This window comes from Anarhichas minor, unplaced genomic scaffold, assembly GCF_050575085.1.
Source record: "Anarhichas minor isolate MPS153535 unplaced genomic scaffold, ASM5057508v1 ptg000062l, whole genome shotgun sequence".
NCBI lineage: Eukaryota > Metazoa > Chordata > Actinopteri > Perciformes > Anarhichadidae > Anarhichas > Anarhichas minor.
Window position 1 is genome coordinate 9075296 of NW_027466508.1, and position 16765 is coordinate 9092060.

The window sequence follows — 16765 nt, forward strand, 5'->3', positions numbered from 1 at the left end:
CTAATCCGAACACTTTAGCTGACAGAGGAAGCACTGCAGCTAACCTTCGCTCCTGGTAGAGAGACTGTCCGACTGCTGTTTAAGTAAGTCCCACATCTCTGCTGGGTTGGGCTCGGCCAGCTGGGTTTGTAGGGTGCTCCTGACCAGAGTCGGGCTATTTTGAGGAATGTGGTCATGGTGATCTCAGAGGCGTGGTCCAATAGGCTCAAAGTGTGGGCTGATGACGATCCTGTATCTTTCACCTGAATGGATGTTAAACCCTTTCCAGACTCCCCCCACCGAGCAAACCAGTACCGTGTCCATTCTTCCATCTGTTAAATTTGGCTCGAGATCAGTGTCAACGGGAAAACAGGGACAAATGAATAATTTACAGGTTATTGCTGTCGTGTTTTGCTTTTAGGAACAATTCTCTTTTGGCTCTATAATTACCTTGTTTCCATTAGCTCATTTTGTCTATCATCACGATAGTTTGATACGAGTTTGGTGGTGATTCAGTCAAATCAATAGCATTTTTAATTATGTTGGTGGAACTCTGAGAGACAGGGATTTATTTGACTATTCAAGAAATATTTATTGACCATGACATTTACAAGAGATTTGCACCCTTGTACCCTCTTGAACAGAATGATTTAACAAACCGAATGCAAACCATGAAAATAAGTTAACCCATTTTAATTCTCAGTATTGTTGATGTACAGTATCCGTTAATGGAGGAAGTTTGTTTGGAACATAACACATGACCAAACAAACAAAAAATCTTCTTTTACACTCAATAATGTCAGGTTGATGTTTGAGTTCAAGTGGTGAGGGACCTTTCTCTGTGCATTTGTTTCGCTTTTCTGTCATTATCAGGCCATACTGTAGGGAAACCAAAACTCCCCTGACGCAACTCAAGTAAATATTTTGCTGGATGTTGATCAATTTAGTTTAGTATCCAGAGGCCAAGGCTGTTTCCTCTTCCTGTGACAACCTTAAACGTCAGTGTGCTGCACTTTTTAAAGCATATTATTGTACACCATGTCCTGAGTTTGGCAGTGACCATAATGCACAGCAGTTGAAATGGGAGTGAGGATCCTTAGTCGTTTACAACCAGTAAAGCTCAGCTCATGGGAGCAGCAATAGATCATTCACGCCACAGAAAAAAAAGTTTAAAGCTGTGTTGTAGTTTTTTTTTTTTTGCATCTGCAGTCTATTTGATGTAGGAAACAATCCGGAGAGATAGAGTCAGATAGTGCTGCTGCATGTGGGGCCCATAAAGGGGGAGTAACAGTGAACAGCCACAGAAAATGCATCGCCAATTTTCAGAGAGGAAAGGTACATAAATAAATAAAACGCTGATGTATATGAGTATGGTGACCTAGCTTTGCCAGCAGCTACACTTATATATTTCTAAATCATTCAACATTATGAGCCAGTTCTTGTCAATTCAGAGTCTAGCCATCCTCATGACGTTGTAGCCTGTATGAGGGGTGATTAACGCCAAAGAGGAGCAGGAACATCGAAGCCCGTATGAGGGGTGATAGAGAGAGAAGTAAGAAGAGAAGAAGCAGTGTCATCCACAACACTACTGCTGCTATTTCCAAGGGGAACTTAGTCGGTCAAATATTACAACATATAGACTTGTCAGTTGGTCACTGGGTGTAGGTGTGGATGGGACTGGATGCAGAGTGGTTTCATGTGTTTGGTGCCAAATTACAAAATGTGAAGTTGCTTGTTAGCATATTGCTCTTAAGTGAGGAGATTCACTTCTAATTACAACTCAAATACAGCACGTCAGATAACTACACACATTGAGGCCCTTTGGAACTAGACATGACATACTGATCTGAGCACTGTTTTGAGAAACTAGCTGTAATTTTCATTTACACAGTAGTGACAGTGATAGAAAAGAGATGAACAAAGATAGACAAGTTATTTTCCCCTTTAAAAATTAGCTCTGGTCAACATTATCACAATCTATCCCATATTCATTGAGCAAATACGTCAGTTAAATCTGAAATATGACAAACTCCTATCTTGAGTCACTGTCAGTATCTTTTTTGGGGGGTCTTCTTTGTCTAAAAACTGTATTTATTTTCATTTGCCATGCTGTAACTCGTGGGAAATGATATGATCTTCCTAACCATTCACTAGAAACCAACATATCTGCCGGAAACGGCATTTTAAATCGTCACTGGTTTTGCCGGGGTTTTTAGAGTGGAGCAGAGCAAAGTAAAAATACACTACGATGTCGGGCGATCTTGAAAAGACAGCGCACAGCTTGACAACAGCGTTAGTCCCGCCCCTTGAGCTGATTCGCTCATCGTTATTCTAGTGCTCATTGGTCAATTGCTTTTTAACTGTGAAACCGCTGTTTCATGTCACGATGCCAAACGAATCAGTCAACTTGAACTCGGTGGAATGGGCAGATTGAAAGGTCTGGACCCAGAAAACTATTTTGCACCTTATTATTATTATTATTATTATCTGTATTCACTTATATGTTGGACTGGAGAGGAAACAATTTTCAACTCCTCTGTATGTTCGGTACATATTGAGAAATTGACAATAAAGCTGACTTTGACTTTGACTTTGAACTTCGCACTACTGCCACTTGCGATTCTATCTTATCTTATCTTAAAGACGAATGCATTTCTGCTATACATCTAAATCCCGTTTAACTTACTGGTAAGTTACCACTATATCATTTGCATTACTATACTTTATTTTTCTGACTGGGAGAGTGGGAGGCTGTCTTCATTTTCCTCAATGACGCCACTTCCTCGCCTCCCAGTGCCACGGATCACCCTCCATACAATTGTGTGGGCGGTGTTGTGTGCAGCCACACCTCCACTGCTGCTGCTGCTGCTGCTGCGGGACTCAAGCTGAATCTGCCCGCTTGTTCTTCAACCAGCCAGCAGAAGCAGTGATCGGGACCCGGAGTGTGATCGCTGTCCGGAGAGCATAGATGTGCAAAACCCCTGGATTATCCGTGCGCTGGAGAGGCCAGAACCGACCAGCGTGGAGGACTGTCTTTATCTAGTCGTCTAAAGGGAACGAGCCACGGAGAAAGCATGGCGGTAGAAGAGGAAGGTCTCCGGGTTTTCCAGAGCGTTAAAATAAAAATAGGTAAGAAGACAAAAATCCCTACCCCCCAGTCTGAGCGCCTCAATGGATGGCTCCGTGTTAACGGGCCAAGCAGGCAGTGAGGGCTGGAGACTGGAGGGGGTGGTGGGGGGGTGGGGTGGTTGTACAGATCTGTCTCGTTCCTGCTGTTATTGTAATTCAAATCACACGCTTTCCTCTCAGCGCTGTAAACCGCAAATTGTAAAAAAGAAATGTAGCCTCATCGAGAGATTCAAAGCCTTGTGGGAATTTGGCAGCTGGCATAGGAATCCAAATCATGTGTGTTAGGGGTCCACATATGGAGACTTGATATTCAGCAGGCTGTGCGACATAAAGGCTCCACAGCTGCCCATATCCAGATGCTTTTTCTAGACGCCTCAGCTCAAATAAACCTTTATTACACCTTTAGCTGCTGCGACCCATTCATGTTATTGCAACCCCCCCTTCTCTCTCAGCTCCCCCCTCGAAACAGCTTTATGCCTAACTGTCTAGCTATTGATTGCTAACCCAGATTTCTATTTTTAGATATCTAGCTGGTCTCCAGTGAGTACCCCTGGTTTGTAGGAGGCATGTGGCGCATGCATATCTGAGGAGGCTGAGTACAGTTTGCGATGGAGGATTCAGTGTAGAGGCCTGTGTGTTTTTGCAATTCAGAGATTGTCATGTCTGTACAAGAAGTTGTTCTTCTTGATTTTTTTTAGTTGTAAAACTGTAGTAATTACATAACGTACACTACCACCACTTGCATCTCATGGATTACAATGGATAGAAGAAGAAGAATACTGTGAGGAATAAATACTAGTAATATCAAAACAGGAGGGAGAAATCACGTTTTCATTATCAATTTTCATTATTGTTATTTTCTTGATTAGTCAATTTATTTGGAGTCTTCAAATAGTTTGTTTTATCCAACCAAGAGTTGAAAAGCCAAATATTTTACATTTACAGTCAATTAAAACCAACAAAAGCTGCGGACATTCATATTTGAGAAGCCAGAATCTGAGAATTTGTGGCAGTTTTGCTTGGAAAAGTATTTTAATGACAAATTGATGATTGAAATTAATTTTCTGTCCACCGACAACCAATTGTTCCTGCGATTATATTAAATGTAAGTACTGTACTATGTTACTATAGTGTTTATTTTGTTGTTTTGCATTTTTCACATTCAAAGCAAATAATCATTTCCTCTGTCTGCTCTAAACTGTTATCTGGGGTCAACACGGGACGTTTTGGAAGCGTCTGCTGCAGTTTTTCCCTGACATCTGGCGGGCCATTCATCCTGGCTCCGCTCTCCGGTTTGTTTTGACTCCAAACATGCGACAGGAGGGATGAGCAGAGAAAAACAAATGACAACAAACACACACACACACACACACACAAGCTGTGGTGCTGTGTGACGATGCCAGCCAGCATTTTTAGACCTTTTCCAGTTGAGCTGATGTACAAAGTTAGGCTGTGTTTTTAAGCTCTTTCCTGCTGTTTGTATTGTCTGGAAACAGCTGGAGGGAGAACCACCGTGAGTTGATCAAATAATCCGGCCCCAGCGAGATGATATGCTGGAGGGGAGTTGTAATAGTAACTCACAAAGGCCTTGTTCAATTGCTGCACTTTATGAATGAATGTTCAGTCAGCCAGCAGCGTTGAGTTCCTGTGAATAAAAACTGAATGAGTGGAGGACCGCGAACGTCTTTCCTAGACACAATCCTGCTTACCAATCAGGCCAGCAAAGTGCAGTGGTGCAGGAAGTATTCAGATCCATCATTTAAGTAATGGACTCGACACTGCACTGTGAAATGCTTTTGAAAGTTAAAATCTAGTTTTTAAAATGTTACTTAAGCAGAAGTCCAGAAGTAGCTTGCCTAAAATCTATATAAAGCATCAAAAGTCAAAGGACTCAATGCAGAAAAAAAGCCCCCTGTGAGTTATTATTCTATACTGAATTAGTATTAAAGCATTTATGTAGCATTTTACTGTTGTAGTTGTTGAGGTGGAATCTTTACATGGACGTAAATCTTATCTTGTATATACAACTGCTACGATCAGTCTACTATTCAAACGTCATATGTTGTAAATTATTTTTTCAAGCAAAAATGCAAAGAAATAGCTATTTACTGCCCCTTAAATAGGAAGATTTTCAGTTTTCATGATTGAAAATGTAATATCTTTAGGTCTTGGACTGTTGGTCGGACGAAAACAAGATTTATGAAGACATGACCCTGAACTAACTTTTCACTAGTTCCTGACATTTTAAATACAAAAAAAGTGGCAACAGTAGTAACAAGTAACTTACAGCTAGTAGACGTATAAAGTGGCATCAAATGGAAATACCTCAGGAAAGTACAAGTAACTGACATTTGTACTCAAGTACAGTACCTGAGTAAATGTACGTTGTTACATTCCTTCACAGGCAAAATTACTTTGTTATCCAGACAAATAGCTTACAAGCTTTATAAATATGTCGCGACTTGTTGAAGAACATTGCTGTTGTCGTCACTTCCACGCCTAGACCCTCGAGTTCCCTTGTTCGCGTTGTACGGTGACGGCAGTAGAGTTTACTCCGCCTTGTTACGCAGCAGCAGCCGTACTCGCAGTCAGTCTGACCCCCACGGTGCTCTGCTCCTGGTAATGTCTATGTAACCCTCGCGTAACATTGTCTTCACCGAAGTCTTGTCCTCTGGCAGGAGACTGAGGCTGGCGGATGACTCAGAGCTGATAGTCTGCCAGATATCTGAAGAAGAGAGAGAGAGGACTTAATGTTGTGCTCCACCAGGTGATGACTCTCCTCAGTTTCCTGGAGGAACGCACAAGATTCGGAAACCGAAACGCTGCTACTGGGCCTCGAGTCCGTTCTGTCTGGCGAGCGCAGGAAACAGGAAACATCCCCCCCCAAATTCACTTCCCGATTAGCTGGAACAGACTACAAAAGAATTGTGTTTTTTCCTGCATGGCAACAGGCTAATGCAAAGCAGATGTAGGGAGACACAGAGCGCGGGACGGAGGAGGTGTCTCACATACAGGAGCGGGCTGTGACTCATCCGTCAGCGACCGTGTCTCTGTCAGCGCGCTCAGAGAGACGGGTGGAATCTCAGGGGCGCAGCTGGAGTCGTGACTTTGCACTCATTAGCAACAGCATGTGTGCTTTTGACTTCTCTGTAACTGCTAGACATACTCGGACAGATTCAGAGCTCTGGGAAAACACACCCAACCATACGTTAGTTTGTGTAAATGTGTACGACTTATTTAGTCAAATAAATGTCGCCGCACGTTCACAATTTGCCGTTTAATCCCAAATTAAAGGTTTAGATCCTTCCAGAGTCCAGTGTGTTATTGGATTGGCCTGAGAGTAGATGATCTCCACGAAACGTGCCGTTCTCCCCGTAAGCTACTCCACCTGGACTGCAGAGGCCGTTGACCCCGTTGGAACAAGAGCATGTAGGATACATACACATGGTGTAGAGGAGGTAAGGCGGTGAAGGTCGAGGAAAACAGGAGCGGGCGGATGAATTCAGGCAGCACGGGGCTGGATGTCTCGAGCCGGGTGAGGCTGGGAGGGAAAAGTTTGCAGTGACAGAGACCCCCTCCCCTCCTTCCTTCCTTCCCTTGACAGCTGGCCAACAGAGGTTCCCAAACTCCCTCCTGTCCAGACTGAATATGAGACATGGAGTGACGAGGAGAGGGATGAGGAACAATGTTTTGTTTTGTGTGCGGGGGGCTCCCGCTCTTATTTAGTTGAAGGGTTCTGTTATTTATTTATTAAGAAAAATCACAAGCATCACATGAGGCTATGATTGACTTCTAAGAAGTGGTGTGTGTGTGTGTGGGGAGGGGGGGGGGGGGGGGGGGGGGTGTATATGTGTACGTACAGGCGTCTATGTATGCGGCAGGTTCTCCATTTTGTCCTAGAAGGCCAGCTCTCTGGGAAGTCGTTTGCTGTAAACATGTTTGTTGACTGTTGAGACGCAGGCCGTGTTTCGGCCCGGGCGGCTTTAGGCTGGTGGAATAATCCGGGCTGGGTACAGCAGCTCTCACTGCGCTCGGTAACGTTGCCCTCGACGAGAACACAGCACCAGGAACAGTGGGGAAGTAACGGCGTAAAGGCCAGCATGCAGGGTCAGCAGGGGTAAACAAAGGGCCGCAACCGGAGCGCAGCTCCTTCGGGATGTCCTTCACATGCCCCCGTAGGGGAAGTCGACTGGATCCCTCCCTGGAATGACCTCCACTCACCATGCTGCTCAGCAGAGAGAGAGAGAAAACCCAAAGTGCCAAGAAGTGTCAGAAGCACGTTGCCACATTCCATCTTGTGGAAAAAAAGCCGAAAGAAAGTGGTGAAAAATGTCTGTAGCAAATGGCCCCGCGCACACTGATTAAATCGGGGTTTCGCAACAGTGTTGCTCTCCTCTGGCAACACGAGCAATGTCAGCTTGCCACACACAGGGACTTACACCCGACCTACTCTCCCTTTCCTGTGCTTGCAAAAGATATCATATCTCCTCGTCATTGTGTGTGTCAAGCCTGTTTGTGAGCGTATGTAGGGGAGAGTTGTACTCATTTGACATCTTTGTTATTTTTATTTCTAGAAGTTTTTAAAAGACAAACAGAGTATTGTGTAAATGGACGAGGAAGTTTAAAGTGACCAGGACGTATAGGGGCCGTGTAAAGCTGTGACACCAGCTCCTTGTACTTACTAACTCCACCATGACACCACACTGGTCTGAAAGATCGCACTCTCATCCTGGGGGAAGGTACCCGGTTTCAGACCCGGATTTCTAACATGTGAGCAGATTTTCCACACACAGTGTAACTTCACTTCACATGACTTTATTTTTGTTTTGTTCTCAAGTTTTCCATGGAGGCTAACGAATCAGTTTGAACATTAGCTCCAGGACGCAGTAGATGGAGAGCGAGTTTGATCAGTAACTGAAAGGTGCTTTTTCACAGAGACTGGGGCGTGCAGTAAACTTTTTTTCCCCCTCCACGCTTATCCTCCTCAAGCTGCTCGACAACTTCAGCACAGCTGGTGGACGATTTGCGACAAGCTTAACCCTTGAATATTGAAAAGATGCAGGTGGAGGGAAATGAGGGTTTCAGAGGTTAACAGGTTTTCATTGATTGTGGGTTTCAAGATGAGCAAGAGTGGGTTCAAAGTATGTGGCTGCCTGTCGATGATGGAATTGCTTATCTTATTTTCAGTGGTGTTAAGTTAATTTGCGTTTGAGTTGGGCGCATTTGCTGAAGATGTTTTTCAGGCTTCTGCATTTGTGGACTCATATTCAGTACGAGCGTTCATTTAATAATTTGTTTTTCTAGACATTAACGAGCCTAATGTCTCAAATAACTATTTTTGACAATACAAAGAATCACGTTGAAGTGTTTTTACTTTGTGTTGATTTACTTTTTGTACTGTGGGTTTCTGTCCATAAGAAAAGAGCCACTGGACCTCACACCATCTGCAATTCTGATTGCGACCACTACGCCAAACTTGCATCACAGCCCAGCGTTGTTTGTGGGGTTAAGTCTGCGTTTGAAAGATTTAGGCAGTGGAGGCCTAAAAAAAACACACTATCTAGTTGTATCATGGGAAGTGTAGGATTCAGGGTTTTGGAGTCTGACCCATATAGGGACTAAAAGTCAGGATATGTGGTTGTTTCTTAAACCATTCTTGTTTTAATCTGTCTCTCACAAGGCTCCAGGTTTATAACAGTTGTATTACTAAATCGCAGGAGAAACATTCGAAGACCTGACTTGGGGATCTGAACACTGTTAATGAGTGTTGTTGTCTAATATTGAAACTAAATGCAAGTTGCAGCCCTAGTTTCAATGATACAGGAATATTTTACTGTGGGATCAAAGCTACTGCTCTATATATCCACAGTGTAGGGGTCTCTGTGTGTGTGTGTGTGTGTGTGTGTGTGTGTGTAATGTTTTTATGTTTAGTCATTTTCAGAAAGACACTAATGACTTACAGTTTTATTTCAGTTCTTGTTTTAAGTCTCTAATTAGGACCATCAAAGGAAGTGAGTATTAACTGTGGGATAACAAATTGTCCTCTTACAAGTTTCAGTCCTTCTTTCCATTCTCACGGTGTCTCTCTCTCTCTTACACACACACACACACACACACACACACTCAGGGGTAACGGGGTGGGTTATTCACTGCCTTTAAACTACATCTTGGATTCAGTTGGAATTCCTTTCCCCTCATCTCATTTCCTGTTGTAGCTAACCACTCTCCAGTTTTCTATCTGACTGACTTCTCTCTCTCTCTCTCTCTCTCTCTCTCTCTCTCTCTCTCTCTCTCGCCCTTGATTGAGTACACTGCTTGTATTTTCCTCCCTAACAGCCCCCCTCCCTTCTCTTTCCTTTCCTCAAAGCCTGTGTCAAAGTCTGCTAGCACAGCCACTGAAAGCGTTCATGTCTGTGTATCCTCGAATGTGTTCCCGTCAGAGAAGATCAGAACGAGTCGAGCTGTAACTGTACACACGAGCGTGTCCGACTGAGACTAGCCAACAGGGGAAGAGGAACAAAGCTACGCGTTCAGCGTGTCCGTTACGTTGCTTCAATCACTTGTGCTTCCTCATTTCTTCCGTCTTCGCCTCCTTTTTCTTCACTTTCCTCTGCAGGAATGAGGCAGGGGAGTCAACCTTTTGTTTTGATGTGTCAAAGCGCTCTGTCGTCATTATTTCTCCGCAGCCCCCAAATTTAGCGTACACACCACTTCAGCACACTCACACAGGTGTGCCTACAAAGTGTGTGTCTTTACACTGTTTTTGCTCATGAGACTAGGGCAAGATATTCTCCAAGGGCAGCTGCAGTGATGCAGTGATGAAAAGAGAAAGCTGCTGCTGTTGTTGTTGTTTTTTTAATTTACTGCTTATTTTGAATCTTGAGGAGAGACAACGCACCGCCTCTGGAGAAAGTAAACGAGAGAGATGAAAAAGAGGATACAACCAGAAATAGAGGAAAGTGAAATTAGGTTCAGGCTAATTTTGAAAAGGAAAGCGAAATGGGCAATGTAACACAAGCCCGACATAGATAAACCCCCCCCCCCCTGACGAAAAAGAATAAAACTGCAGCACATGAACCAGGATGAAAAGAAAGTAAGAGAGAAATATAGAGACATGCTGAGACAGAGGATTACACCCTCTGGTTTCATAATAAAGTCTTTAATCTAACGTGTTGAACGTCAGGTCACTGCAGAGGGTTATCCTTTCCTTTGTAACAGACTCACTCTCCGTCAAACATAAACACACACATGCCATATCACCGTTGTAATAAACTTCCCTCAAACTGACGAACTCTGCTGCTTATCGACTCATCCAGAAAGACAACTGCCCGGCACTTCCTTCTCCCACTAAACAGGAAGCAGCAAGATGTCACTCTGAATCTGTAACTGTGGTTATTTTCTTCTGCTCAGGAGACATTACTGGAGGCGTTTGCATCTTTTAGCCTGATAACTACAGACTGCATTGTAAGTCAAAGTGATGTTGACATTGCATGATAATGCATTTGGAAGTAGTGAAAGGGATTACAGGGTTTACTAATCCCATGTTATTGACATTTTGTCAAACCCCAAACAATGAAAACAATGTGGAAATCATGACGGGTACATGCCATTTCTGTTTGTTTGGTGTTTTCATTTGAAGGATGTTACAGTCTCATCCTCGGTCCACACCAACGATGTTTTCATTTGCCGCCATTTTTCATCTGTTCAGCGGATGTTTACCGATCTATCTGTGATGACATTTAATCATCCAATAATATTGCCCCGGTCGGTCTGTAATTCTCAGATGTTGCTTTTGTACTTTTAACCAACATTTCTGAACATCAAGTTTAAAAATGACTGAAAACTGAAGACAAATAGATTCACTGTTCACTGTGATGGATTACTTATCTCAAGCAAGTTTCAAGTCTCCGCAAGTTGATTTTCACGCCGTATTAGAGTTGAATCCTCTGGCTGCTGGAGGAAAAAAAGCTGAAAGAATGCACTCATCAATCTAAGAGGGTTTGTAGAAAGGTCAGCAGTAATGTAAATAGAAATACAATATTTGGAGTAGAAATGTGCTTATACATGTTTAACCACTTGAACAGTGTTTGAACTGTGATGTAGACACCTTACAATAAATAAACTTTCTCCTGTAGCTTCGATTTTGGCACAGAGATTTGTTTTTACGCCGCAAATTGAGTCATTAAACACACACGCACACACACACAAAGAGCTGAGAAAGCTGTGGTAATCCCATTATGTTTTGGTTACTAATGGCAATTGAGCAGCAGAGGTGAATGAGGAGTACAGGAGGGAGATAAAATAAATGGGGGAGAATAAGCGAGAGAGAATCAAAGACAACGGGGGAGATGAGGGATAAGAGAGACTTGCGTCATCGCTCTGCTCTCGCACATAAACAAAGACGGAGTCGGATTCTGAAACAACAAATCGAAGCAGCTGAGCGCGTGTGTTGTTTTACAGCTTGGGTGTCTTTTTAATTTGTGAATGAATGTTGTTGTTGTGTAAAGGTCCACATACTGTATAAATCAGCCCCCAGAGATGAAGTCATAACACCGTGTTGGGCCGCAAACCCCACAGAGAGACACTTAATCACCTCGGTTTGTCTCAGCGCGGTTTTACGTTCATCCTCTTTGTAGAATTATGGATCAGAGGTAGAGCTGCACCAGATAAGCTCTCTTTCATAACTGGCCATTTGCCACTCTTATTGCATATTGAAATTATGTATCTGACAAAGACTTTCTAGTAGCAATAGCCCAACGCGTAGAAGAGCTAAAAATATACACCTGGCACCTGGTTCCTTATTTTTCTCAACCAATTTCTCCAACTTTCCAAAACCGACATTAACCACCACTTCACTTGAAATGTAAATCTGTAAAACAAAGCGTCACAAATAAATAGTTTCATTTTTAAAAGTAATTTCCTAAAACAGCCGAGCTCTGTAGTTTTTTAACAATTATTACTCAAACATGAGTAAATAGTGCATTTGTTGGGGACTACTTTTAGTTGTGTATTTATACACATTTAGTGCACTAGTGAGTATTTATGGCAGCAGGTCGGTGCGTGTGTGGGATTGACACAAAATAAACTACAGTGCCCATATTCATAACCAGGGAACATGACACCCAGTGATATGGTGTTGCTCATATATGGGGTTTTAACAGTTTTTGGACAGTGGAGCTCTATGGCACAGAGGAATAAGCTGGATCACGCTACGAAGAAAACAATTGATTTCAACAACAACTTTTCATGGTTTACAACAAGACAAATATAGAATATCACAATGCGTAGCCTTTAAATAGTCACAATTCAGTGCAGGACCTTTGCTTAATTAACTGATTGGTCTCATGCCTGCAGAACAAACCTACCAGTGTGTAAATAGATCACAGGTTGTATCCAAACAGTGCAATTGCATGTTATTGAGTGCGTCATGATGTGAATGTGATAACTCACCTTTTTTTTTTTTTTTTTCACTCCTTTTCATTGTTGCAACACTAACTTTTCCTTCTCAAGTTTTGAGGAAACTGGTTCTGTGTTAGGAGTCAGTTCTTGTGCAATCCCAAACATGAGGCGTCAGAGCTGGATGACTGCAGTGTAATTTACCATTCACAGAATTCCTTTAAGGTAGCAGAATAAAGAGTTCAGGATTTCTATGGTATATCTGACTTGTTTCCTTGTTTCTTATTGAACTGACTGTAGGAAGGATGATTGGCTCTTTCTAAAGTTAATATTTTGAAGTTTTAACACCCCAAAACAAAGGACCAAGAAAAAAAGCTACACCAGCATTAGATTTTCACTGCATTACTTACAGTTTTTCTAAAGCCCTTGTTCCCAAAGGTAAATAAGGGTCACAAGAGGACAGTATTGTTATAAACTTTCTTTTGTTATAATGTTTTTGTTCTTGGTAAAGGCAAGAGAGTGGACACTTTTTCCCTTTTAAAATTAAACAATTTGACAGGGGAAAATCATAAGTAGACACTGCTTGATTTTATGGCGTCCCAAGCCCAAAGTTGTTGGGAGCCACTGTTGTTGAGGATCAAATTTTAAAGAGAAAGTATCAGTTTGCAAACATCGTAACCCAGCCACAGACTCATGCTGCCGTTGTGAAGAAGTTACTCCTTTAAGGCCAGAAATAGCTGTGCGAGATGTCGGCTGAATGGCAGCATGCGATTCTCATGCAGATAATGGAGCGTTATCGGAGCAAACAATGACAGCGTTGCACTGACACACACGTGTCACTTTAGACTCCAGAGTCTTGTTGGTCCTCAGGGTGAAGAGAAACCCAATAAGTGAACAGAGTACTGGCTAACATGAATCCGTGGCTTTATAAAGGAGAATGTATGTATTGCTCCCGAGGGACTGAGTGGAGCACCACCTTTGTGCGTGCTTGTGTGCGTGTGTGAGTGTGTGTGTGTGTGTGTGTGTGTGTGTCTCGGTGGGTGGTCGGACCACATTCTTGTCAAAGGGAGTGCTATCTGTCACACATGTTTGACGAACAGATTGGGCTTCAGCGGGATTCAGGAAATGTCCCACGCAGATTATTTCATTCACAGATCTGACAACACACATGCACTCACACACTCACACACTCACACACTCAACACATGTTATTTGTGTGTCTGTTTCAGAGAGCATGTCTTAATATTTTCCCGCCCACTTTAAAAGAAGTAAGTCTACCTGGCAGAGCATAATTTCATTATGTGTGCAGCGGTCAGATTATTCAAAGCTAAAACAGGTGTGAACTTACATAATACCATTCCTTTTTAAACTTTGCGTGCATGCTTTCAGTGTTAATAAATAAGTAATCACATACAGCGGTGTGCCTGAATAAACACATTGTTACTGCTTATAGCAGCGTTTCTAAATAATAACTCCCCTCTCCTTTCTCTTTGTGCAGGAGAAGCGAAAAACATCCCTCCGTACCCGGGGCCAAACAGGATGAGGGACTGCTACTGCACCGTCAACCTGGACCAAGAAGAGGTCTTCAGGACCAAGATCATAGAGAAGTCACTTTGGTACGTTCAGGGGCCCTCCGCCCTTTTTTGTTTGTCATCCTTTCAGTCCGTATATAAAGAAAGGTGCAATCGTGAAAGTCCAATTATAATCACTTTCTTGTCGGTCAAAGCTTAAGGTTGAGACGGTACAAAAGTGAAAACACCTTTTATTCACAAACAGTAACTCTCTGCCTTTATGAATTGATTAAACGTTTAATTCACCAGGTTAGAGCTGTAGTTTTAGTTGTAAGTCCATCTTTTGTTGACAGAAGTGATGCTATTGGACTTCAATTGTATTTAATAAAGATGAAAAAAAATATTATTTACAAGCTTGATCTAATTTTGTATGTATATAAATTCTATACATTCTTTGGCCACAGAATAACTCTGTATCAAGGTGTTATTATAAACACAGCAGACTTCTGTATAGATAGTGTAAATATATCATCATATATCAAACCAGACTAAAGAGAAAATGCTAGAATGATGAAGTACTGTATTACAAGGGGAAGTTTTCAATCACAGAGTTGACAACATTGAATTACATTTATTTAAGGGTCCTGTATTTGTAGGATTCCTCATAAATGCGGCTCTGCCTGCCTGCCTATCCATCCACCAGCCCTTTGTATGTCTTAATGTCTTAATGTCTGAGGAGTAACAGATGAAGTCAGTAATTGTCAGCAGCGACCCTGAGGGCTCAGCTCACGAGATTCTCATTGCAGTAATAGGTAAGGCAGAGCATGGCAGTTGATGTATCTTCCAGCCAATGGTCACAAACAGGCCTATTGTTGTAGGCAGGCGAGCTGCAGAGTCCACATGACTCATGGCAAGATGTTAATGCATGTGATCTTTTTCTTATGTCTGGCCAAGGGACAAAATCAATCATCTTTGGGCAAGACTGATGAAAGAATTTTGTCTGTGATGTTTGTAGGTTCAAGTGCAAGTCCCGATTGACACACACAGTCCGACAGCAACACTGAAAAATATTATGGTAGAGGCAGGAATAGTTTACAGATTAACCAATCAATCAGTTAGTTAGTTAGTGGATAAAGAATGAGTGACAGCACTAGAATTAGAGGTTGTTCACACAACATATTCACATGTGATTATCGCACTTTAAAGCTGCTTTGAGGAATTTTCATTTTCTGTTGTTTTTGGCCATCCCTGTGGACAAAAGCTGTAGTTTTTAGAGTCCTTTTAGAAAACCTCTCGTTTAACCGCAGCAGGGTCTGACAGTGTGCCCTGCTTAGTCCTGGTTCTGGTTGTCCCATGTCTCTCTTAACTCCAGCCGGCCCAGCAATACGTCTCGGGCCTCCAGCAGCTGCCGAGCGAAGGCTGCAGCGAAGCCGGATCTGGGCCCGTCCTGCTGGGGTCGCTGCTGGAGGCCCCGCTGGAGGCTGAGCTCAAGGAGTTTGGTGAACTTGAATGAATTTGTCTGATTTTACCAGAATTGGACCCGGTGGCACCGATGACGAGCATTTAGTATAACTATACAGAAATAGACAATCTTCTCACTGATGGTTTTGTTTACTTAGGTCATAAAGAGGCATCAGTATTATATTGAGACTGTTCCATAACCAGTTAAAAGTTCCTGATAGAAACTGTATCTTGCTGGCTGGACAGGGCATCTCCTTATTTAAAAAGTTTTATTTTTCCTTTTAGACAGTTATTTTTATATAAAAGCCGCCACTTCATTTCTACAGGAGATTTTGTTTTCCTGAGTCAATTCCCTCTTTTTTTCCCTCACAACATGCTTTCTTCTCATCGTTCAACAACTTAATATGTCTTTGTGGCGAAACATGCTCAATCAAACAAAAAACGGAGTCTCTAATCACAGCTTGCCTTGTGTCTCCTCTCGCCTCCAGTCCATTCTATGGGGAGGACTTTTACTGTGAGATTCCACGTAGCTTCAGACACCTCTCCTTCTACATCTTCGACAGGGACGTCTTCAGGAGGGACTCCAGTATCGGTGAGTAAACAGCTGCTGAAGTCACTCTCCCTCTGTTTGTGTTGGTATCTGAACTTCTCTGTGCTTTGTTTGCATTCTGCATCAGCCGCTCATCCTCAGCCATGTTGAGAGCCGTGTGGAGGCAACCTCTCAGTCATAGAAATGCTTTGAATTTGGAATTTAGCACCGTTAAAATGTCAGCATGAACCGTAGTTCAAACAATAAAAAAATATGTAAATGTCTAAAACACGGTTTCCAACGTCATGATCGACAGAAATAAGGAAACAATTTTAGTATTTTATCAGGAACAAATGTTGATAATTTGCTGTTTTTCTGTATTATATATTACTGTAACTTGCACTTTGGAAATTGTGGGAGGGGCTTTTCACTATTTTCAAATATTTCATAGATCAAGGGATTCGATTAATTGATATTGAAAATATTGTGTCGATATTGAAAAACTGTTATTGCTAAAATTTAGCAAAGCAATTAAGTGTTTTCCCAGCAACAAAACAATGTGCCTGCTAAGTAATAACACTGTTAAAAATTAATGTTAATGTTTAGTGTAATTAAACATTTATATCTATAGCATTTTTAAATAGCATAAATATTTTACATCTTAAAATATTTAACTGTTAAATTGGTTGAAAAGGATCCGAACAACCATTAATTGCAGTCAATATGTTCAAATGAGTGACTTTGTAGAGGTGAGATACAG

The 16765-nt window shown here is 42.2% G+C and overlaps 1 protein-coding gene across 2 annotated transcripts in view; it reads left to right on the top strand.

Annotated features, from left to right (window-relative positions):
* The first annotated feature begins 2829 nt into the window (after positions 1-2829).
* rasa3 (RAS p21 protein activator 3) overlaps positions 2830-16765 on the top strand; it is a 39240-nt gene continuing 25304 nt past the window's right edge. Inside the window, exons 1-3 of one of the 2 annotated variants that reach the window (XM_076077773.1) lie at positions 2830-3108; positions 14003-14120; positions 15965-16068. In XM_076077773.1, coding sequence (XP_075933888.1) covers positions 3054-3108; positions 14003-14120; positions 15965-16068 — 277 coding nt within the window. In that variant the 5' untranslated portion in view covers positions 2830-3053. The remainder of the gene's footprint in view (positions 3109-14002; positions 14121-15964; positions 16069-16765) is intronic. The other variant, XM_076077774.1, reaches the window with a different exon arrangement.